Source organism: Mus caroli, chromosome 5 (assembly GCF_900094665.2).
Source record: "Mus caroli chromosome 5, CAROLI_EIJ_v1.1, whole genome shotgun sequence".
In the NCBI taxonomy this organism is placed as follows: Eukaryota; Metazoa; Chordata; class Mammalia; order Rodentia; family Muridae; genus Mus; species Mus caroli.
In genome coordinates this window covers 30,521,427-30,544,500 of record NC_034574.1, presented here as the reverse complement: position 1 = coordinate 30,544,500, position 23,074 = coordinate 30,521,427, and the positions used below count along the sequence as shown (strand labels likewise).

Here is a 23,074-nt window from a genome sequence, read left to right as displayed (position 1 = left end):
AAAGAAAGAAAGAAAGAAAGAAAGAAAGAAAGAAAGAAAGTAAGTGGCCCTCATGGGCTTCTGTGTTTGAATACCGTCAGTGGAACTGTTTGGGAACTATCACAGCAATACTAGGAAGACAGTTTTCCTCTGTACGCTGTGGGAGAGCAGCCCCTGGCCCAAGAAGTCATGGATATCCAGGCATAGCCAGAAAATGCTGCCAGACCCAGGCCACCCTTGCCCACCAGCACTGTGGCTAAGTCCCTTCTCTGCTGAGGACACCAAACCCAACCAAGAGAGCTGTGTGGTAACCACAGGGCCAGCTGCTCCTGGGGTGATTTTCAACACCACAGGAACAGACATGTGGGAAGTTCTGTCTGCGAATGCCCACAGCCCACTGGTACCTTAAAGGGGCTGTTGTAAGTGCCCTCAGAGGTGATATTCCCAGTCCTGTCCAGCAGGTTCTGGCGAGGAATTCGAACTTTGTTGAACATGGCGAATCTGTGCAGGAGAGAAGGTGGGCTTCTATCATGCAAGCCCTCCAGGAGCCTCTCTGGGCTTTCTCCCTCTCCCCAAGAGCAGCTGAAGGTAGCATCACCCCCCAAAACAAGGGTGTGAGTGTGATGGGGCCATTGAGGGCCATCACTGCCCTCCCCCTTTATCTCCTGAGACAGATATGCCCTCATGTCACTGGCAAAGAGAAGCTCCACGCGCCCACCACCTGCCTGTGCACAGCAAGGGTCACACACCACTGACAGGAGGACAGGAGCTGGTTCTAAAGCTTGTTACCTCTGAGCCCCAGTACAGAGCACTACAGCCAGCTGACGGCGGTTTCAAATGCTAAGTCAAGCTGGCTGTGGCAGAGGACACCTTTAATCCCAACACTCGGGAGGCAGAGGCAGTAGATCTTTACAAGTTTGAGGCCAGCCTGGTCTAGTGTGAGTTCCATCCAGAACAGCCAGGGCTACACAGTAAAACCCTGTCTTGAGAAAAACAAAACAACAAACAAACAAATAAAATGCTAAGTGGAATCAAAGAGCCTGTAGTCCAGTCTTTCCTGGAGCAGCTAGGAAAGGGTCTAACGGGTGTTGCATGGACCCTGGGCACTGACAATCCAAGATGTTTTGTAATGGATTAAGGAAGAAGCTTGAACGAGGTCAACTGCAAAGTAAACCATTGAAAAGTCTCAATGGTTCCGATAGCAGTGTGGCTAGTGGCTACAACACTATGCAAACACAGACAGCCTAGTCAGTCGACAGCAGCTACCTTGTGCTGCCACATCCTGCCGTTCCTCACCTGCATCTGACCTCCTGCAGGCTCTGGCTGACAGCAGCCTGGCTCCACTTGAGTTGCTCATTAAACAGCATGGGAGAGTGGAAGTATTTCAAAAGGGACACATCCTACTCAGGACCACCAGGTGGGTGTGATGGGATTTTCTGCCCATCCTGCAAAGATGCAGAGGCAGACCCCTCTCCAGGGTAGCTCTATTCAGAGTAAGCACTCAATCATCCCTGTTTCCCAGTGAGTCACTCTCCTGCCCACAGATTGTCCCTACCAAGCACTTAGTGACCAGGAACAGAGGTGATGGTGAAGAATGGTCCTCCAAGGTGACAGAGTCATCCCAAAGACCATTTCCTGGAGAAGACACAGCAGCCCTTCCCAGTACCGACATAACAAGGCTCACAAGAGCCTTGGGGTGGCAGAATCTTAACACAGCACACCCAGCTAACGGCACACTGTGTCTGGTGGCCACGTGGCCCACACGCAGCCTGCAGGCTGCACACAATGCCCCGTTTTAAAGGAAACCCTGCCTGGGTGCCAGAACCGAGGTACTCCAACTGTTTACTTGAAAGCCGAGGAATGCTTTTCAAGTACAATGTTGTCAACGGAAAGCACTCTTTTTAAGGAGTGGAAAATCTTCACCCTTCTTTGCCACCGAGGTAGAATGAGTCTGAGCACACTTGTGCTTCTCAAGTTTCTGCTCTAGCTTAAGTCTCACAGATCATCTTTGGATCACTTTTATATCCACAGAACAGTCAGTTGGGTCCAGCTGGTGAGCTGTTTGGCACACTATGATTTTGGTCTCCGGGGATCAGGGGATGTGTGTACAGCAAAGTGTGACAGACACAGGGAGTGTGGAGCACAAGGCATCTGAACACATGTGTGGTATGGGATGTGTGTGTGACATGGGGCATTCAGAGGTTCAAGTAGGTATATGTATATGGGGGTATATAAACGGGGGAGCCTTCGGAGGCTTCAGGGTATGTGTGTGTCTAGAAATGAATTACAGGACAGTGACATGGGATAGCTGTATGACGGGGCATGTGGTATGGAAGCAGTGTGGATGACATGGGGCATGTATACAACTTGAGACATATGGATTGAATGTGACAGACATGTTGGAAGGGTGTAGAGGGAGAGTGTGTATTGCAATAACTCCTAGCAGCCACCAGCCGATTCCCACCTGGTGTAGATACTCATTCTGGGGCTCCCTCTCAGCCTTGTCAAGGAGGACTCCCCAGGCCCAAAGCCCAGCCTCATCATGAAAAGTACTGTGGGCACACTGAGGTTGGGCTCAGTGTCCCCGGGGGAAAGATCCTTATCATTAGAACGTTTGGTTGAAAGTGGTCCGTGCAGCTGACTCTGCTCTGGATTCCTAAACAGTCATGACAGGTTTCAAAACGACAAAAGTTAACTCAGAACCTGTCCCCAGTCTAAAAGTTCACTAACTTACGGCGCTGCTCCTGAAGTTGAGGCAGAGCAGCCACTCAGCTCTGGAGCTTTGGCGCCCTCTGCTGGCTGCCTGTGGTCAGTGCAGGCAAGAAGCTTAGTCATTTAGTCTGCTTAAAGCCTTAGATTTGAGAACTCAAGATCAGCCTGGCCTCTGCTTGCTGGAACAGCGATTCAGGCTGCCCCACAGCGTGCCCATGGTGACGCTCAGCTAGGCCTTTGTTACACCTACAAGTTGAGGCTCCTGTAAGTGGGATTTGGTGCCTGTGCGATGTATCCCAGGAGACAACCCATTCTTTAAAGACAGGTGCTGCTGTGATGGGGCCAAATACAAGCTCTCTGTGATGTCCCAAACTTACTCTAATGGCTTTAATGAGCAACCAGCACAAGCTGAGAGTACCTGCCAGGCTGAACACAGAGCCCTCAACAGAGGGGATGGCAGCTCTGTGATTTCTGAGCCCTGATCCTTCTCCTTAAGGTTGGACTGCTAGGTATTGGTGCTTCTAGCCCCATCCACGCTATTACTGACTGAAGACTAAGGAGGCTTGAGCCCTCCCCTGGCCCTGCCCCTGCCTTCTGGTGATGCTAGACAGAAGTGTCCATCAGAGCCTGGGAAGCCCCTGGCCCAGGTCAGAATTCTCTCTCTGGAGGAGGCTGGTCTTAGTAGCCAGCCACAGCAGTTGCTTGAGGTGACTCTAAGAGCCCAAATATACACAGAACTGAGATGGGCAAACATACTTAACTCAGCATAGCACACAATGCTTGGGAACACCCTATTTTGGCCACTTCCATAGTCATGAGTTATCCTGTTGGAAGAGAGGGGCCTAAGTGCACCAGGCCAGGTAGCTTAGAGCTGGGTGGAGCCTGCACACACTGACCCAGAGGAAGGCAGGAAGGTCACCTAGGCTGTTCAGCAGGTCCCTTGAGGGGTAAGCATGAAAGCTGGACTAAGAAATAATAGAGATGAGAGTGAGCCCTCCCCTGCTGGGTGGCCTTCACCTGGTACACTATAAACCTCAGGCCATGCAGGTGGCCCGCTGACCATGGGCCCTCAGCCCAGTTAAGGTCCAGCCCAAGGTCTTCACTCCCATCTGAGTACACAGTGCGCAGTGCTGCAGGTCAACCCTGTTCCCGAGCAGTTCTAGGATGAGTCAAAAGCACCTCGCTCAATCACATGTCCAGCAACTTTGCCAATTACTAACTTGGAGACTCTAAGTAGATATCATGGCTGGCTCCATGGAGGACCACTAAGGCTAATCACTAAGAGACTTCACAGAGGAAGGAAAGTCCTACACTGTTGGGCACCTCTAAGCCCGCAGTCTCCCCAGGAAGCACATCTAGTCTGCCCTGAGAGCTGGGAGAGTCACACCCTGAGAGATCCGTGGAATGTGAGGGCAAGGCGAACCTCTGGGAACAGCGGCTTAAGCACACAATGGCCGCTGCTCAAACAAGCACCCCACTGGTACCTGCCACATCCATGCCAGGCCCTGAGGAGCCTGCACTCCAGAGAGGGTGTGGCACTGGCAGTCCACTCCAGCCTGTAGCTTAGGAACAATCCCGGAGCCCCAAAGAGGTAGCATTGGTCTCGTGAGGCCAATGACACTCACCCATTATCCAGGCCATTCTGCCCCAGCTTCTTCCCAATGTCACCGACCATCACCCCTGTCATGGGAAGCAGGGTCTTCGGGTCACGGATCTGCACAGAGCCACAGGAATAATGGCTAGGTAAGTCTGTCAGCACACAAGAAAGCATGTCCAGACAAGCTGACAGGGGTGACTCTGAATAACTTGAGTCATACTGGGTCCCCTGAAGTGATGTGTCCAGGTCTAGAGATGGGGCCTTCTGTGGAAAACAGACCTCTGCAGCTGTCATGGGGCAGAGAGAGACCTCAACACAAGATCATCTTGATTCCTAGATGGGCCATAAATCCATGGTAAGAGTCCTTACAAAAGAGAAGTTTAATAGAAGGGGGGTGGCAGGGGTGGGCAGAAGCTGGCATGGCATGGCTACCAGTGAGGGAAGCCAGGAGCTGGGGCAGGTAAGATGGAGCTTCCTGGGCTATCAGAGAGCACCCTGATTCATGACTGCAGGTTTAGCAGCGTGTGGCTTCCCTGTTTTAGTTCTGGCTATGGTGTGACACTGTTCACACCTTAAGAGAGAGGACCTGCAGTGGGCTCCCAGTATTAGCTGAGCACATATGTGCTATGGGAAAGTCAGTCGGGGCAAGCTATGCCAAGCTCATCTTCCCTAATGGGTGTCCACTAAGCATTCCCTACAGGAATACAGGCACGACTGGTTGTAGACTCCTGACCCAGGGCCACTATGAAAAAGCAGGTTTTGTGCCACATTAAAGCAGGATCGCCAACTTTAAGGCAGAGGCCCCAGTGCCTCCCTCCCCATCAATGGGATGAGGACAGTGTCTATAGATACTGTTATTCTAGGTCATAGACAACAGTGAGGAGCACAGCTGCCACTGACAACACAGGACACCTCAGATCAGCAAGCCAGACACACTGAGGCGAGGAGATCTGGAGGCTGGGAGTAGAGCCCAGGGTACAGTACATGCTTAGCATGTGGGAGACCTTGGGTCCAAACTCCAGAAGCAAAGGAAGACAAAAGGGACAGAGGGTGGGTGGGTTAAATCTAGGCATTTGGAACTTAGCTCTTTGTAAGAGCTACTAGCTTTTGTTTTGTGTATCTGATTTTTATTGAAAATATATATATAATTTTTAGTAAAAATATGTAATATTGAAATTAAAACTCAGCCATAAAGCATCTTTTAATTTTTTAAAATCTTGCAGTAAAGCTAGGTAAAAATTTAAACACAAACTTCTCTTAAACCTTTTAAAATAAATGCCATAAAACCCAGACAGTTGGAGAAGAGAGTGGTGACGACCAGGAAGTGTCAAGGTTTGGATCCTGGTCCTCAAGGTCAAAGGTCTGGGCTTCAGCCAATAGTGCTGAAGTGGGGAGGCGGGGCACGGGTGTGAGGAAATCAGGCCATTGAGAGCGTGTCCTTTAAGGGGCTACTGAGACACTGGTCCGTTCGATTACTTCTCACTTTGTCCCCAGACACAGCTTACTCAGCCACACCTGGGCTGCCGGTACCTGGGCTGCCTCAGGCCCCCAGCAGCACCGCTGTCAGGACACTGTGGACTGAGCCGTCAGAAGCTGAACTAGAACAGACCTTTCTGTCTTTGAGGCTGTTGTGTTAGGGATTCTGTCACAGCAGCAGAGAGCTAAAATAGGAGGGACAACCAGCAGGGTAAAAGCAGTTGGCAGCATTTTTCAGAAGATCCAACAAAAACCACCACAAGCGGTGGTGGCCGGAGGGATGGCGTAGTAGTTCCTGCAGAGAACACAGGTTTGGTTCCCAGCACTGTCATCAGGCAACTGGCTGTGCTTCCGGTTCTAGGGTGTCTCATGCCCTCTTCTGGCTCTCACAGGGACTGCATGTATATTCAAGCATATCCCTGCAGGGCAGCACAGGCATCAGCTGGAGGGGGGTGGTGAGGTGTCCCTGAGGCCTCTGTAAAGACAGGCCTGTTGGGTGCTCTGTGCATCGCTCACGGAGACTCTAGCAGGACTGTGTCCCTGTGGGCTGGAATGGAAGCGGGCTGCAGGAAGCCTGCAGGAAGCTGAGACTCAGCACAAACATCTCCCACGGCAGTACAGATCTGCCCAAAGGCAGACAGGGCATGTGGCTACAGGCTAACTGTCCATCCGTGCCAGCCCCGCCCAGGTCTTACCTGCACCAGGAAGGAATGCAGCCCGTGGCACTGGCCGTCTGGCATGTACAGTTGGGCAAACACCACCGCATGAGTTGCCGTCTTGCCCAGGTTGCCCACCCAAAATTTGGCAGCCTCGAAATCCGGGGAATGTAAGATGAATTCCTGTGAAGGGGAGATTAGTATCCTTGTCATCAGCAGTGGGGACCAAAGAATGGCTTTCCCTCCACAGCAGGCCAACCCCTGAGCTCCAAGCCTCGGAGCCAACAGTAAAAATGGACTGAGTGGGCCAAGCTGACTTTGTTTGTTTCAGGATCACCTTACAGAGGAAATGGAAAGTGAGGTTCAGTCCCACACAGTGAGCAGCTGGCTGTCACCAATAGAGGCTGATACTGGCCACACTGCCAGTAGAGTCTGCTTGACCTCTTGCCATACCCCATTCTGACTGCTAATGCATTCAGCCTGCAAGGTCAAGTTCTGCTGAGTCAGCAATTAATTGCCCCCCCCCCCCGCCCCCCAGCCTAAGGTAAGGCCATGGGCACTGTCCTCGGCCAGCAGCCAGCGCAGGCTTCTCACAAGTCCCACAAAAGCCACAGGCACCAAAGTACAAAGGGAGCAGAGAGGGTCAAGGAATCAGAAAGTCCAAGATAAAAGTCTTTGTCAAGAAGCAGGCAAGAAAGTTTCAGGAGTCGGGGGGGGGGGGTGGCTATGTGCTGGCAGGTATGACAGCCTGCATGGTATGGTCCTCTCCAGCTCCACTACAGCAGCCCAGGCCAGGGTCCACAGCCAGCCACGTGGACAAATGGACAGTGTGCAAGTGCTGAACGCTAAGCTTAATTTTCTAAACATAGAGCTCTCTATCACACACCAGTTAACAGGAGGGGTGAGCCTCCCCCCTCAGCATGTGACAGAAAGTGGCAGTGGGACATAGTCCTCAGGCAAGGGGGGGAAGGAGGCTTCCACACTCCATTCAACACTGGCCACCCCTGACAATTGAGACCTGTGGTGGTTTGAGTAGGAATGGACTCATGTGTTTGAATGCCTGGCTCATAGGGAGTGGCACTATTAGGAGGTGTGGCCTTGGAGGAGTAGGTGTGGCCTTGTTGGAGGAAGTGTGTCACTGCGATGGCAGGCTTTGAGGTCTCATATGCTCAAGCAACACCCAGTGTGGCTTACAGTCACTTCTGCTGCCTGTGGATCAAGATGGAGAACTCTCAGCTCCTTCTCCATGCCGGCAAGCCACCATGCATCTTACCATAATGATAATGAACTAAATCTCTCAAACTATAAGCCGGCCCCAATTAAATGTTCTCCTTTGTAAGAGTTACTGTGGTCATGGTGCCTGTTCACAGCAGTAAAACCCAAATTAAGACAAAAGTTGGTACGAGGAGTGGGGTATTGTTGTAATAGGCCTGACCATGTTTTGTTTGGAGGAATATGAACATTTTGGGACTTTGGATTAGGAAAAGCAATTGAACACTAAGTGGGGCTTAATGGGCTATCTTAGTGCGAACACAGAAGACAGTAGTGCATATTGTTATTTAAACTGTGAGGGCCCAGATCAAGAAGTTTCAGAGAAGAATTTTAGTATGTGGCCTAAGGACTGTTCTTGTGATATTTTGGCTAAGAATATGTCTCTTCACAGCAATAAAACCCAAAACTAAGACAAGACTCTGTCCCTCCCACTCTGCATATCAGGAGTTTCTAGAGGACCAGGCATGGCCTCTCTCCACAGTGCCTCCCTGCAGAGGGCAGTGTCCACACAGAGTAATAGCAATGTTCCACAAGTGGTCAGCAACACATGCCAGAAATGTGGCAAGGAGCAGAAGATCTGGGCAGCAGTGGGCAGAGCAGCCTGTTTTGCCACCAAGAGGCCTACGAGCAAAAACAAGGCAGGCCTCAGGGCTGGAGGCTGAATTGCCCTCCTTTTAGGACACCTCATGAAGAATGAATATTGTGAGAAAACTCTGCTAATTAAGGTCGAAGTCTACCATGACAGGATGACCTTTGACAATTCTGGATGTTCCTACTTGCAGAAACCTACATGGCCACACAAGTGACATAGTTCCCACCCCTGGAACAGAATCAGCAGGACAAGGGCCTCCATGAGTGTTTATAGTTATTGTGAGTGTAAGGTTTGTTTATATAATAATGTACATATCTTCATGCCCCTCCTTCAGGAATGTTCACTCTGCCAAGGTTAATGAACCCATGATAATCAGAGACAGCACAAGTCCAGGAGGCAAGGGTGTTTCTAATGTCTTAGCAAAATGGTAGAATGCTGTGACCATCAGGACTGCCCTTAAGGCTGTGGGAAAGAACTCTGAAAAACCTAAGTTCAAGAATATATAGTTTCTCAACTATGCAAAATATAAGGATGCAATATGAATTGTATAAGGAGCTTCATGAACCTAAAAGAACAAAGGCAGCTGCACTATGAGCCAGCTTGTCAGAAAGATATTAAGAAAGGAGATAAAGAGATTTAGGGGGCTGGAGAGATGGCTCAGTGGTTAAGAACACTGACTGCTCTTCCAGTCCTAAGTTCAATTCCCAGCAACCACTTGGTGTCTCACATCCATAATGGGATCCGATGCCCTCTTCTGATGTGTCTGAAGACAGCTACTGTGTACTCATATACATAAAAATAAATAAATAATTAAAAAATAAAAGACATTTAGGAAATGATTAAAGAGCAAGATCCCACCCAGCTAAGTTTATTGCTTGTGCTTACAAAGGCAGGCACATTCCTGAGTTCAAGGTCAGCCTGGGACAGAGCAAGGTTAGGCCCAGGCATGGTAGAAATGGGGATCTCAGAGCAAGATTCCACCCAGCTAGCTTATTGTCTGTGCTTATAAAGGCAGGCAGATCTCTGAATTCATTTGCAATGTTAAGGGGAAAAAAGGAAAATTAATATACTTGCTGTCTTTTTCTAAGAATCAGGGGTCTGGGGTCAGGGAATGCTGATTCATAGAATAATCAAAGGGGAACCTGGGGTAAACAACTGAATTGATATGTAAATAAAAGACTGGGCTTTTTGTCTGCAAGAGATGAGTTATTCAGAGAGATTTTAGATTTTTTTTTTTCTAGCAAGAGACAGCTGCCTCAAGTAGAGGGCTTTCTGGAAAGTTGTCTTGAGCAAATCACAGGCTGTCAGCTTGCACCTCAGGATTGACTTCACATCTTTTTTTCCACTGCTCTCAAACATCCCTTCGCTCAGGGACCACTCCTCAAGCTGAGGCTGGTCACTGGCACCCAGCCTCAGTTCCCCAAAACTTTATAAGCCTTGAGTCATCCTAATACAAGTTGCTCTTGCTCTGTCTCCTGATCGCTGGTGCAGTGTGGTTTTTCACTGATGCGCTCATAGGTTTCTGAAATCCCGCTTACCCATCTCTGTTCCCTCTGCTCTCACAGACTGAATCAGCCAATGATCCACAAGAGCAGCGAGACCCACAGAGTCTCTGACTCTCTATGAGTTCCCACACCCATTTGCTCAGTGTGGAAGGTAAAAACTTCATGCCTCAGTACAAGGCATGCTTTCTGTTGGCCTCTCTAATGAGAGTGTGTAAGGGGACAGCATTCTTGATTAACTATTGTTCGTTTACATTTCCTGTGTTCCATCCACCCAGGGCCCAGGGGAATCCAGAACTTACCTGGGTATCAGGATCATAGTGAGCTGTCGTTCGCATGGCCTTAGTATTACTCCCATGACTCAGTTCGGTGAGAGCAAAACAGCCAAAAATCTAAATGTCAAAGCACACAGAGATGCCAGGTAAGAAGTGTGTTTTTGTGTGTGTGGTCCTACAGGGACCTTGCCTCTATGCCCTAGAGTACTAAAGCCAGGAGCCCAGCCACACCTCTCCCTCCCTACACAGCCAGACTATGGCACAACTGAGACATCCCATCGCGTGGATACCACTCCCACCTGCTGGCATAGATGCCATAGCCTATGCTATGTTGAGCACAGGCTGCAAAAATCTTTACAGTCAGAGGAGGCCACAGGGGTATTCAGTCAGACAGGAAAGCTAAGACCACAGGCAGGCAGGGTGGGCAAGGAAAAACACCAGCCCGAGAGCCCTCCTATGAGCAGGGCCTGCCCTCACCCCCAGGTCTCTCCTGTGGCCTGCCCTGTCCATGGCTAAGTATGGTGACGGCACTGGGCTCACAGCTCACATGGCCAACTTACCTCCAGGCTATAGATCTTCTCAAGGTACTTGAAATGCTTCTCAGAACCAGAGATGAAAACTGTGGTTCCAAAAACCTGAAAGGTAACACATGGGTCAGAGGTGGGTGCTGCTGCTCCTGCCTCTGGGCAGGCATACCCCACACCTACCCCCCGACACACACCCTATACACACCCCACACATACCCCACATGCCTCTTCCTATTGGACTGTACATTCTGAATAAACATATTTAATCCGAGAACTCACATGTGCAAATTTACGCCAAAAGCTGAAATTTCTGATCTTGTCACTGAATCTTAAATGCTGTACATTTTAAGAGCCACGGGGCTGTGGTTTGTGTCTGATGTGTCTGGTGGGCCTGTGTGGACTTGGGTCCCCTGCCCTCTGCCACACACTCACCAACATGTGGAGGACGCATTTGTTGGCCAGGGACCAGTCGTACATGCCCAGGCAGTTAATCAACACTAGAATCTTCAGGGGGTTCTTTAGCAGTTCCTCTACTTTGAAGAAGCCATACTCAAAGACCCTCTTGCAGCGAAGGAAGTTCAGTTCTCGTAGCTTCTCTAGGGGCAGGTCGGCCCCGTACGAGCGGGCAAAGAGAGGGTCATTCTCCAAAGTTGAGAAGATGGTTTTCTGTAAACACAGAGCACAGGGTGCTGACTTGAAAGTCAAAGGTGCATTTGGCTTCTCTCAGGGCCACTGACTGCCTAATCCCTAGTCTGACCCAGGAGTCCCCAGATGAAGACATTCATCCCAGCTGAAAGGAAAGACATGGGGATTTCAGAGTCCTGTCCATTCCTTCCCCTGGCATCCTGGGACCATCCTGGGGTAAGGGGAGATAGACCCACACTGTCCTACAGAACCATCAGGGCCAGGAAGGCCACTGGGCTATATACGTCAGGGAGCAGAGACACAACCAGGCTCCACGCAGCCCTCACCTTGAAGTGGAGTACATCCTGGCCGTCCCAAAAGAGCAGCAGCTCCCCAGAGTTGAAGGAAGCTCTTGCTCGGTAGGCACTAAGGGGGCCCTTGGGGATGTCTGACCATAAAGCACTGTCTCTTTCTTCCGGTAGGGATCCCATGGTACCGTCACCTGCACAGAAAACCAAACCCTCCGTGAACAGCCGCACAACATCAGAACAAGAACAAACCCGGGGGCTGCAAAGCAACAGCAGCAGCACAGACAGTAGAGCATCAGCCTGGAGGTACCAGTGTCCAAAGGGGAGGTGAGGCAGGCCCCCTTTCCGCAATGACGACACAGGGCGGAGCTGAGCCATCTGTGGATGGAGTGGGAGAGAGGGCCGGGGAAACAGGCTGTAATAAACCTGGTAGGTACGGGCAGGCCAGCCCGGGGCTCGCTCTTTTGTTACAAGTGTCTGTCTGAGGATAGTGTGATCTTGTGTGAGCAGGAAGTTCAAGTTCTAATGGGTCACTGCGCCCAGAGAAGGGAACTGTCCCTCTGGGATCTGGCCACTCTCAGCACTCAATGTCCCCATCTACCTGGACGCAGGCCACTAGATGCAGAAGCTGTGACTTACAGGTTCCTGTGCTGATCTGTACTCAACACTCACAGAGCAGGTAAGTCCTTCTCACTAAAGCACCGTCCTGGAATTCTCTGAATAAACTGGGTCCTCTTCCAGAAATCTGATTCATCATGCAATAGAGGTAAAGGGCTTTTGCTCTAACCAACAATAGTCTGAAAGCCAAATCCAGGCAAGAAGGCTCTAAGACCTTTGGGTAACTGTTGAATTAGTCTAGGGCAAGACAGTTGTAGTCACAGTGCTTGGTTCTCATTTGTTTTTTCTTTTTTAGTGTGCCATTGGTGTTTTGCCTGCATGTATTATCTATGAGGGTACCAGATCCTCTGAAACTGGACTTAGAGTTGTGAGCTGCCACATGAGTGGGTAGGGAGAATTGAATCTGAGTCCTCTGGAAGTGCTCTTAACCGCTGAGCCATGTCTTCCTTTGTGGCAGGGACAGCAGGTACACAGCAGGGCTGAGCACCCACCCTCTGCCGACCAAGTCCTACAAGACCCTCCCCAACTCTAAGGCAAATAGGTTGTCCCCCCCAGAAACATGAGCCACTAAGTCCAAGGCCAGAGGAGAAACGGTCAAAACTGAGAACAAAGGAACAAGGGCCCAAAGCAACAGAAGGACAGCAGACAGAAATTCCAGGAACAAAAATTATGTCCTTATAAAGACTGATGGGACTGAAAAACACCCACCACCTGCTCCCAGGAAAGAGTAAGGCCAGATTCTGATCAAGAAGCAGAGGGGACATCGGCACCTGTCACAAACCAGAGGGACTAACGGAACACACAAGTGAGAGTTAGCCCACAGAGGTGGTAAGCAGAGAAGGGCCAGGCAACAACTGCCAGTTACTCACATATGCTGCAGTGGGAGATGACACCAGGTAAAGGGGAAATGTAAGGGTTAGAAGAATGAAGTCAGAGCTGGAGCCACAGCCCGGTGTTTAAAAGTCCTTATCATCTAGCGGAGGATACAGATTTGGTTTCCAGCACCCACAGATTGGCTTACAATTGTCTCCAGTTCCAGGGGGTTTAAAACCTCGGACCTCCTTGGGCTCCTGCACACACGCAGCACATGGACATACATGCAACCACACATGCAAATTTAAACATTTAAACAAACAAAGAAGCTAGCACCCACCACCGAGGGCAGAGACACAAAAGCCTCACACTGGGTTTGAGATGCCATGTGACTTGGAAGTGGCTCTAAGAAGCAAGGCCAGCAACAGAGACCAGTGGCCAGCTGTCACGAGACTTTTTCCCTTAGGGAAACAGAGTCAGGCACTGCTGCTTGCTACAAATTCTTGCTTCTAACACATTGCTTCTCATGCAGACAATTCTACTACACTGTGAGTAAGGATGGCTCCTGATAATCTGTCTTAGTTAGAGTTTTTACTGCTGTGAGCAGACACCATGACCAAGGCAAGTCTTATAAAGGACAACATTCAACTGGGGCTGGCTTACAGGTCTATTATCATCAAGGTGGGAGCATGGCAGCATCTAGGCAGGCATGATGCAGGCAGAGCTAAGAGTTTTCTGCATCTTCATCTGAAGGCTGCTAGTAGAAGACTGTCTTCCAGGCAGCTAGGACGAGGGTCTTAAGCCTGCACCCACAGTGACACACCTACTCCAACAAGGCCACACTTCCAATAGTGCCACACCCTGGGCCAAGCACATACAAACCATCACACGATCCTTCCCCAGTTTAAGAAAGATATTCAAGACCATCCTATAGTCCAATGGTTCTCAACCTGTGGGTCTCAAGCCCTCTGGGAATCATACAACCCTTTTATAGGGGTCTCCTAAGATAACCAGAAAGCATGGATATTTACATTATGATTCATAACAGTAGCAAACTTACAGTTATGAAAATAATGTTATGGTTGGGGGTCACCACAACATGAGGAACTGTATTAAAGGGGCACAGCATTAGGAAGGTTGAAAACCACTGCTCAGACAGAGAGCCAAGGTTTTGGCACCTGTGAGAGCAAGATTAATTTAATCACCAGTACTTGGAATACCTTCAAGGTAAAAATACCTGACTTAATCAGCCTTCTGGCAAAACCAGCCAGTACCTAATGGCTGGTAAATAAGGCCAACAAGTAATAAATCCATTGTCAGATATGAGCAGTGGGGGCTGTGAGCACCTCAGTGTGTAGGCAGAACATGAACAGCCTCAGGCAAGCTGGGCAACACAAGCAGCCTCCTCTGCCTTCACTTTCTGGAATGGTCAAACCTTACAACTTGACTGTATATGGAATCTTGAAAAAAAAGGAAAACTTATCTCTGTGTGTAGCTGAGGTAATTTCCAGGAAGCTTTAACTGAGGGAAGACCCAAGCGAAACATGAGAACATCATCCCATAGGCTGGAGTTCCAAACTAAAATTTTAAGAAGAGAGTGGGGAGGCTGGCTAGATGGCTCAGCCATAAAGGCACTTGCTGTCAAGCCTGGAGACCCAAGTTCAATTCCAGGAGCCCCACATGGTGGCAGGAGAGAACCAACTCTCCCAGTTTGTTCTATGACCCCCTCCCCCCCCACACACACACACGTATGCTATGACATGAGTGATCCTCTGCCCAGGGGATAAATGAAAAAAACAGAATTTTAAAAAGTATAAGGAGGTGTGGGTGCAACACAGCCCAGTAGGTATAAATGCTAGCCATCAAGGCTGATGTATGGAATTTGATCTACATGTATGGTAGGAGAGGGCTGATTCAGATAAGATGTCCTCTGGCTGTACATATCCAGAGAGGTACACACACAGGCACATGCACACACATACATACACACATAAATACACACACATGCACGCATGTGCACACAGTGAGCTAAAACCAAGCTTCCTTAAGTAACTCCTGCCAAGTGTTTTGTAACAGCAACAAGAATAGTAACTACTGCACCAATATGGGTTTTTTTTTTAAATACATATTTATGGGGGCTGGAGAGATGATGGCTCAGTGGTTAAGATCACTGGCTGCTCTAGGAGAGGACCTAGGTTTGGTTCCGAGCCCCCCACATAACAGCTCACAACTCCAGTTCTAAAGGATGCCACTCTTTCCTGGCCTCTGTGGGTATTGTACCCACAGAGTCATATACATGCATGCAGGTGAACACATAAAATAAATGTATGCCAATATAGGGGAATGCCAGGGCCAAAAGAATGGGAATGGGTGGGTAGGGAAGTGGGGGGCGCTATGGGGGACTTTTGGGATAGCACTGGAAATGTAATTGAGGAAAATATGTAATAAAAATATAAAAAAAATAAATAAATAAAAAAAATAAATGTATGATATAAATATACATCATGCATGGATATGTATATGCATATGTATATGTATATCTCCCATACCAGGCACTATGTAGACCCATAATCAAAATACTTCTGAGGCAGAGGCAGGAGGATCAGACATTACAGGCCAGCCTTGTCACCTAGTCAATCTAAGGCCAGTCTGAGCTACATGAGACTCTGAGTAAAAAAGGAACCTTTGAACATGTTGTCACTCACTACTACTTCTTCTTCTTCTTCTTCTTTTTTGATTTTTTGAGACAGGGTTTCTCTGTATAGCCCTGGTTGTCCTGGAACTCACTACTTTATAGACCAGGCTGGCCTCGAACTCAGAAATCCACCTGCCTCTGCCTTCCAAGTGGCCACTCACTTCTTAATTAGCATGCCACAATAGTTCAAGGAGAAGGAACCATTTTTGTGACAACTGTGGAAAGGACAAAGTTCTCACGTACTCAAACATCACCTCCCCTGGCCCAGATTCATAGGTAATGAGAAAGTGGATTTCTTCTTAATTAAAAACATCTATGGCAAAGGAGCAAGGTGCTTTGGTCTAGATCCCAGATCCTTACCAGTTCCCAAAGATCCCAAGCCACGTGAGGCTACCAACACAGCCACACTGGTGCAAATCAAACAAACAAAGCCCACAGAGCCAAGTCGCCTTTGCTCCAGTCTCAATAATACAGTTTACCAATTCTGTGAACTTACCCAGTTGCTTTGTCCCCGTTATTCAGAAGCAACGATAACTGTGCACACGGGGCAGTGTCTGCCACGAACGTTCCTGGGACTCAAATCAGGCACTTGTGATGATTCCTGAGGTAAATGGCAGCTTCATTATCACTGTTCTGACACAACTTTCCTCCAGTCCTTTAGTCTATTCAAAATAAAAAATAATAAGGCCCTAGTTTTGATCTGAAGTCCTATATGGATGTCCCCTACAGACCAGACCCAAACAAAGTAGAGTCATTAACATCACACATTGTATTATCAGACTGAAACTTTCAGAACACCTGGGAGATTGGTACCACCTGACCTTATGGTAAGGATTTCCTTCCTGCTTCACTCTTACAACAAAGTAGCAGATGACCTGACCTTGTCTCTGTTCCTCTTCTACGTCCCACTTTTAAGAGTCAGTGTTATGTTGGGCATAATGGACTGACCTATGGTCCTGACTGATGCCAAGACTGAGTCAGGAGGATAGCGTTCGAGGGCAGCCTGATCAACTGAGACTCAAACGGAGAACTAAGGTCTCAGGTGTAGATCAGCAGTAGAAGCACTTCCTTAAGAATTCGCTAAGTCCACAATGCACTTGAGAAGTATAAATAGTGTCCTGCCCGGGCACAGTAGGGAGCAGTCCTCAGACACTACAAATTCAACTTACAAGCTAACTTTGTTGTCTGTCTTGGGATACTTCCTTGTCGCAGAGCAGACTGTAAAAAGCTGCGGTCAGTTCGTTCTCCCACTAGCGAGTATGATGTCGGGCAGAGTGCAAACGCCAGCAGTCACCCCAGCCTGAGCTCCTGCAAACCCTTCCTGTCTGGAATCTCCCGGGCCCGGCACGTCCTCACCTCCCGGATCCAGCTTGGGATTCGTAGTCCTAGTCAACCCGGCGTCCCGCGGACACTATTTATCAGGAATATCCTGGCTTCTGAGGGCGGAGCAAGCTGGTGGTGCCGCCCCGCCCCACCCCGCCCCATCCCGGACGTCATCCCTCCCTTGACTGGGGTTGCTGCCGGCTGAAGCCTTGCGTCATCATTCCGAGCCGCCTCGTCGCCAGGGAAACGCGGACGCTTCCGAGAGCTCAGCTCAAATGCGGTTCCGGGTTTGGAGTTTAAAGGATTTCATCCTGGTTGCTTTCTGCCGGGTTAGAGGCTTCGGGCTTATTCAGAAACCGCCTTCGGTCAGAGCTGTCGTGTTTAGGTCCAGGCCTCTCGTGGCTCTGGGAGCACTTCAGGAGAGTTGGACCGCGGATCCATTAAGATGCACTTTACTCAGAATTGCTCCTATTTTTCCAGGTGGCCTCCTTGCTAGGCACTCCTAAATAGTGCTCTGGTTGGCAGATTCCCAAAGTCACTACAGAACTGCTCAGCGCACCCCTAACTAGGTGTTTCTGAGCAAACATCTGCTTGTCCAGCCAGGACTTTTCATCATTGTGGTACAGCTGAGAGGAAGTGTGAACCTACGTGGGTACAGCTGATACCTTTGAAAGGGACTAAAATGATGGATAATGGAGTTAGGGCCAGAGAAAGATGCTGAATTACGTTTCAGAGACAGACTTAAGGCATTGGTATCAGACACAAGTGGACTCTGCCGCTGGCAGCTGAGGCTGGGAGCTGCTTGCCTAACTGCATAACTACTTTCTCCGCAGCAATTATTGCATTTATGGCTCCGACTCAGAACACACTTGCAGTCAAAGGTGTCAGTGGGGCTTTCCTATTGGAAAGTAGGGAGTCCTGCACATGGGTCATGAACTCATAATGGAAAGGACTGACTCCAGAAAGAGGTCCTTCAACTCCAGGAGCATTCCCTGGTACATTAGTGCCTGCACACACTATACAATAATAATAATAATTAGTACTAATAATAGTACTAATTAATAATAATAATAATAATAGCAAAGGGAAATGACTGAAGAGAGGGCAGCCTAAGGAATGTGATTGTTCCCACCATAAACAGTCACCAAATAAACTCAGATAAACCAAGAACAAATGCATCCTTCTCACCTGGGGTGCAGTTGTCACAGTGCTTCCCATAACCAGGCAGGGGAACCTGGCAGCAAAGGCAGAAGACAGCAGCCACCAACCCTGGATGCCTTGCTCTAGTCTAGCCTAGAAGTTTCCAGAATCAAAGAAGCGCTCCTACCCAGTCACCTTCATAGTGCCTGAACAGCTGGTAAGAATGTCTTCTGCCTTGCTGAACAGTCTGAATGGGCAGTCAGTCTCCACCAGCATTTACAACCTGAACTCTGTCATTGCAAGGAGTCCTTGAGTTCACAGGGCCTCTCAGAATGGCCTGCAAGCATGCATGCTATTGTTTTTCCAAATCCAGAGAGGAACAAGGTTTCCTCATTACAGAACTCACTTACTACAGAATTCATATGTATCTCACAAGTTCTGTCCAAACACAGCTAATAAGTCAGATTCCTGTGTTAACATGAGGAAAACATTGCTTCCTTGGGAATTATCAGTTTAGATGAACAGTGGGGAGATTGACTCCCTAAAATTAAGGTTTTCCTCAGCAACAATGGCATTGTTATCTGGACTAAGTGATGGCTCATAGGCATAGGAGCAAAGCAGGAGTATAGGATTGTTCTATGGGCTGTTTGGGAAAGTGGGTTCTTACCCCTGAGGACAAATAAAATGGGTGGTGTCCCTCTGAGGCTGGTGGCAGTTGTTGGACCAGCGTCCTTGGGGAAGATGTTTGTGCCGTGCTGTGATTTTGTTAAGAGGCAAATATTACCTAGATTCATGCCCAGGTCTCCTGACTTTGTTTTGTTGGGAGTTTGTTGACATAAATTAACTCCATTTGATTCTTGTTCCATCTCCTTCCAGGAGTAAGGACTAGAGGAGACATTGTCAAGCAGTTGTGGGGGCAGGAGGAAGGGTCAGAGGTACTGGTGAGCTGGGGCCCTAAGACAATGGCTGTGGCAGTGGAGCCGGATAGGTGGGAAGAGAACTGTTGACTGGCAGTTCCATGGAGGATAGGTGTCATGTCGCAGCAGCTAAGCATGTAGAGGACACTTAGAGAGTGTGGTCCAGACTCCTCCCTCCCAGCGTGCATGCTCTCTCTCTGTCTCTCCCTACCTGGCTTCTGCTCTCACAGTTCTCCAGTTCTCTGCCTCTGCCCATCTCTTCTTCTCAGGGCGGGCTCAACAAGTTTGGATCCCATTGCTCCACTCTCTATTTAGTTCTGCGGTAACTGGGTTAAAGACTTGCCCCAATCCAATTTGATGGTGATGTTTCTGATAATGCCAGCACTAGGTAGGAGGAGCACAAGTTTCAAAGTAGGCAGGCTGACATAACAAGATCTTGTCAAATCAATCAGTCTTTCTCAGCTCTGGCCTGGTTTCCTTCAAGATCTCTTGGTGACATTTGCCTATGTTCTCCAGCTTCTTTGCAACTCTGAGGCCCCCTTCCTGGGTCTTAGGACACTCCCAAGCCTGTGTGTGATAGAGAACTCATTGGACATCTCTGTGTTGAACCCAGGAGACAATGATACTGCAGGATGGTCCAGGTGAGAGGAGAGCCTAAACTTGATGTCCTTAGGGGCAGACTCCTAAAGTTAGAAGGGTTTCATGTTACAAGAAAGAACAGGTTTGCCTCATTAGCTACTTCCTGATATGACTGCCAAAAAGAAGTTCCAAGGGCGGTGGCACACAGCTCCAAGAGAGCTGAGGTGAGAACATAACTCATGGGACAGTGACCTGGCAGTGTCTGCAGGAGCCCTGCCCGCAGACCCCACTCCTGCTCCGTGGTTGCTCACCTCTGCCTCCACCTCATTCCAGTACCCTGTCCTGCCATCCCCTGCTAGTTTTTTAGTCATTTATTCTGTCGGCTGTCACTGGCAGCTGCAAGTATTTTCCCATTTTTGTTTGTTGGTGCTGGTGTTTGAGATGGTCTCATGTAGCCTAGGCTGGCATCAAACTTGCCACGTAGCTCAGGCTAGCCTTGAACTCCTGATCCTTCTGCTTGGTATTCAGGTATGTGACAACACACTTGACTGTACATTGTCACAGTTTATTCCCACACTCTAATCACTTGTCTCTCAACATACCTTCCCTTTCACCACCACACCTCCAAAATTAGTTCAAGATTCCCAGGAACGTGATGGGGAACAGTCACCACATCACTCAGTGAGAAAATGGGGTGAGGATTTAATACCAACCGTGGCTAGCGACAGCCCTGCCAGGACCACCCACACAAGCTTCCTAGTTGTAAACTGCTGTGCAGCAGTGGGCAGCTTAAAAGAGTGCTGGGCTGTAAGATACACACACACACACACACACACACAGAGTTTGAAACCATTTAGTCATGATGAATGTTCCTTGTGTGAACCAGTGGAGGAAGAAACCCCACTGTAAACCCAACCATTCAATCCGAAGGGTTATCAAGCTGAAAAGAGAAGCTGTTGGGAGTCAGAAGTGCTTTTGTGGGAATAGGAGAGCATTTTTGTGGCCTGACTGATCACAGCTTATCTGATGAGCTGGAGGCCACAGGGAACTTCACATAAAGCATCTGTTAAGAGGGCTTGCTGCAGGGCTTGGCATTAGCTCATTGGTGAAGACATACAGACATGTTTGTGCAGGTTCCTTACCTGGATTGCTCCAATTGCTAGGAAAACACAAGGTGGGAAGAGGGAAGTGGAAAGCCATGTCTTTAAACATGGAAGTCATAGAACCAGAGTATCGGGGAAGGTATGGCTAGGCTTTTGGCCGGGATCCAAAAATAGAGATAAAAAAGAAGGAAAAGAAAACAAATAGTTGGGCTGGAGAGATAGCTCAGCAGTTAAGAACATCGACTGCCCTTCCGAAGGTTGTGAGTTCAAATCCCAGCAACCACATGGTGGCTCACAACCATCCCTAATGAGATCTGATGCCCTCTTCTGGTGTGTCTGAAGACAGCTACAATGTACTTACATAATAAATAAATAAATCTTTAAAAAGAAAAAAGAAAAGAAGTACTTAGTGCCAAACCACAGATGTCAGTTCTGTGGTCACAGAGGTGCACTAGGGACAGAAATACAGTCCATTTATTTTAAAAAGGCAAAGGAGCTGGAAGGCAGCAGTTAAGTGGAACTCTTAACTCTGGACACTTTCTCGTAAGTGGCAGAGAAATGATGAGATCCAAGGAAGAATGTGTTGCTAGCTTGGCCAGTGGCATCCTCCCAGGGCAGACAGAAAGAAATCCTCACCACCACTACCACCCTGGGTTCTAGTCAGGAAGTAACTCAGACCTCAGGCTATCCTCGATCTTGCTGGTTTCTTTATCCCTGGAGGCTAGGACCTGCTTCTCCCAGGACTTATTGCAGGGCATCTCTGTGCTCTGTAGTTCTGTTGTACTTCCTAACCTTTGTGAGCACCTATGTGACACAAAGGATCCTAGTGCCTTAATGTTCAAGTTAATGGCATCCCTTCATGAAGGAGGGAACTGGAAACAAACAAAATTGGGTATAAGAAGACACACACAACAGTGGGAGAAGTGTCTGGGGGCTATTATCTAATTGGTGCATGGAGCCCTGCCTGGGGAGGCACATTTTAACTAACTCCAAATGGGCGATAAGAGCTGAAAATGTGTAACCCAGGAGGAAAGCCCTAAGGCTGGAGTTGTCCTTTGGTTTGGAGAACCAAAGATCATGTGGCAGGATTCAGTGGGTGGAGGAAGAAGGCCAGGGGTTAGGGTTGAAAAGGGAGATGGACTGTGTGTGGTGCTGGAGGTGAAAGCCTTGGGCAGAGTAACAGACACCCAGTTTAGTGGGATAGTTTTCCATAAGACATCTGCCAGGACCTCAGCCATAGCAATGGATGGCTCCTCCTCTTCCCCAGGCAGTGACTTCTGGATTCCCCAACTTTGCTCCAAGCCTAAGCCTACAAGTTTCTTGGGTCTCTTTCATACCCTCACAACACGTTTCAGTGAAATAGGAACTAAAAGATGGTGTGGTAAGACACGTGTAATCCCAGCACTTAGGAGGAAGCTGCTGGGGGATCACTACCTCCACATATGTAGAAACGCACTGGGAGGAGTGAAGGTATTTTCATTCAAATACGTGTGTGCATGTGTGAGTGTGTGTGTGTGTGTGTGTGTGTGTGTGTGTGTGTGTATGAACATGGACATGTACATAAGTGCAAGCACACATTGAAGACAGAAGGGGGCATCCAATCCCTTGGAGCCCCAGTCTACATGATTGAATTTCAAATGTTCTTTTTTTTTTTTTAAGTACACTGTAGCTGTCTTCAGACACTCCAGAAGAGGGCGCCAGATCTCGTTACGGATGGTTGTAAGCCACCATGTGGTTGCTGGGATTTGAACTCTGGACCTTTGGAAGAGCAGTCGGGTGCTCTTACCCACTGAGCCATCTCACCAGCCCTCAAATGTTCTTTTCTTTTGCGGGGGTTTTTGTTTGTCTTTTCGAGACAGATTTGCTCTGTGTAGCGCTGGCTGTCCTGGAACTCACTCTATAAACCAGGCTGGCCTCAAACTTGGAGATCTGCCTGCCTCTGCTCCACCAGGGCCAAGATTAAAGGCATGCACCATCAGCGTCCAACAGAGCAGCATGTGTCCTTAACAGCTAAGCCATTTCATCACCTCCTCCCAGGAGTGAAAAAATTCAAAGAAAACATTGTACTGTCTAATGTGTCTTATCAGATAATAGAAAAGATGGTGCAACTTTTGAGAAAAGGCACAAATCAACTCTCTTTAAATGACGTCACTGAGCTCTCGCCATACCTTTGAGGTCAGAGGTGCCACAGTGAGTCACTAGCTTCCTTGTCTCTTCACCACCCCCACCCCCACCACACATGAACTTTGCTTTCCAGACTCCGTGGATACTGACTTGTTGGTTAGCCTCCTCTGTCAGCTAGCAGCTTCTCAGAGACAGGGTCTGTTTAGCCCTGTACCTGAGTCCCCTCAAACATGTACAGCTAA

The 23,074-nt window shown here is 48.8% G+C and overlaps 1 protein-coding gene across 4 annotated transcripts in view; it reads right to left on the bottom strand.

The window, feature by feature from the left end:
* Positions 1 to 17,106, bottom strand: part of Acox3 (acyl-CoA oxidase 3, pristanoyl) — a 32,063-nt gene extending 14,957 nt beyond the window's left edge. The window contains exons 1-9 of one of the 4 annotated variants that reach the window (XM_021161981.2): positions 17,003 to 17,106; positions 16,143 to 16,308; positions 11,560 to 11,714; positions 11,021 to 11,254; positions 10,622 to 10,696; positions 10,089 to 10,178; positions 6,460 to 6,603; positions 4,317 to 4,405; positions 384 to 480 (exon numbers count right to left, since the gene is read on the bottom strand). In XM_021161981.2, coding sequence (XP_021017640.1) covers positions 384 to 480; positions 4,317 to 4,405; positions 6,460 to 6,603; positions 10,089 to 10,178; positions 10,622 to 10,696; positions 11,021 to 11,254; positions 11,560 to 11,703 — 873 coding nt within the window. In that variant the 5' untranslated portion in view covers positions 11,704 to 11,714; positions 16,143 to 16,308; positions 17,003 to 17,106. Of the gene's footprint in view, positions 1 to 383; positions 481 to 4,316; positions 4,406 to 6,459; positions 6,604 to 10,088; positions 10,179 to 10,621; positions 10,697 to 11,020; positions 11,255 to 11,559; positions 11,715 to 16,142; positions 16,309 to 16,815 lie in introns of all 4 variants that reach the window. The other 3 variants (XM_029477502.1, XM_021161983.2, XM_021161982.1) reach the window with 3 other exon arrangements.
* Positions 17,107 to 23,074: the final 5,968 nt, after the last annotated feature.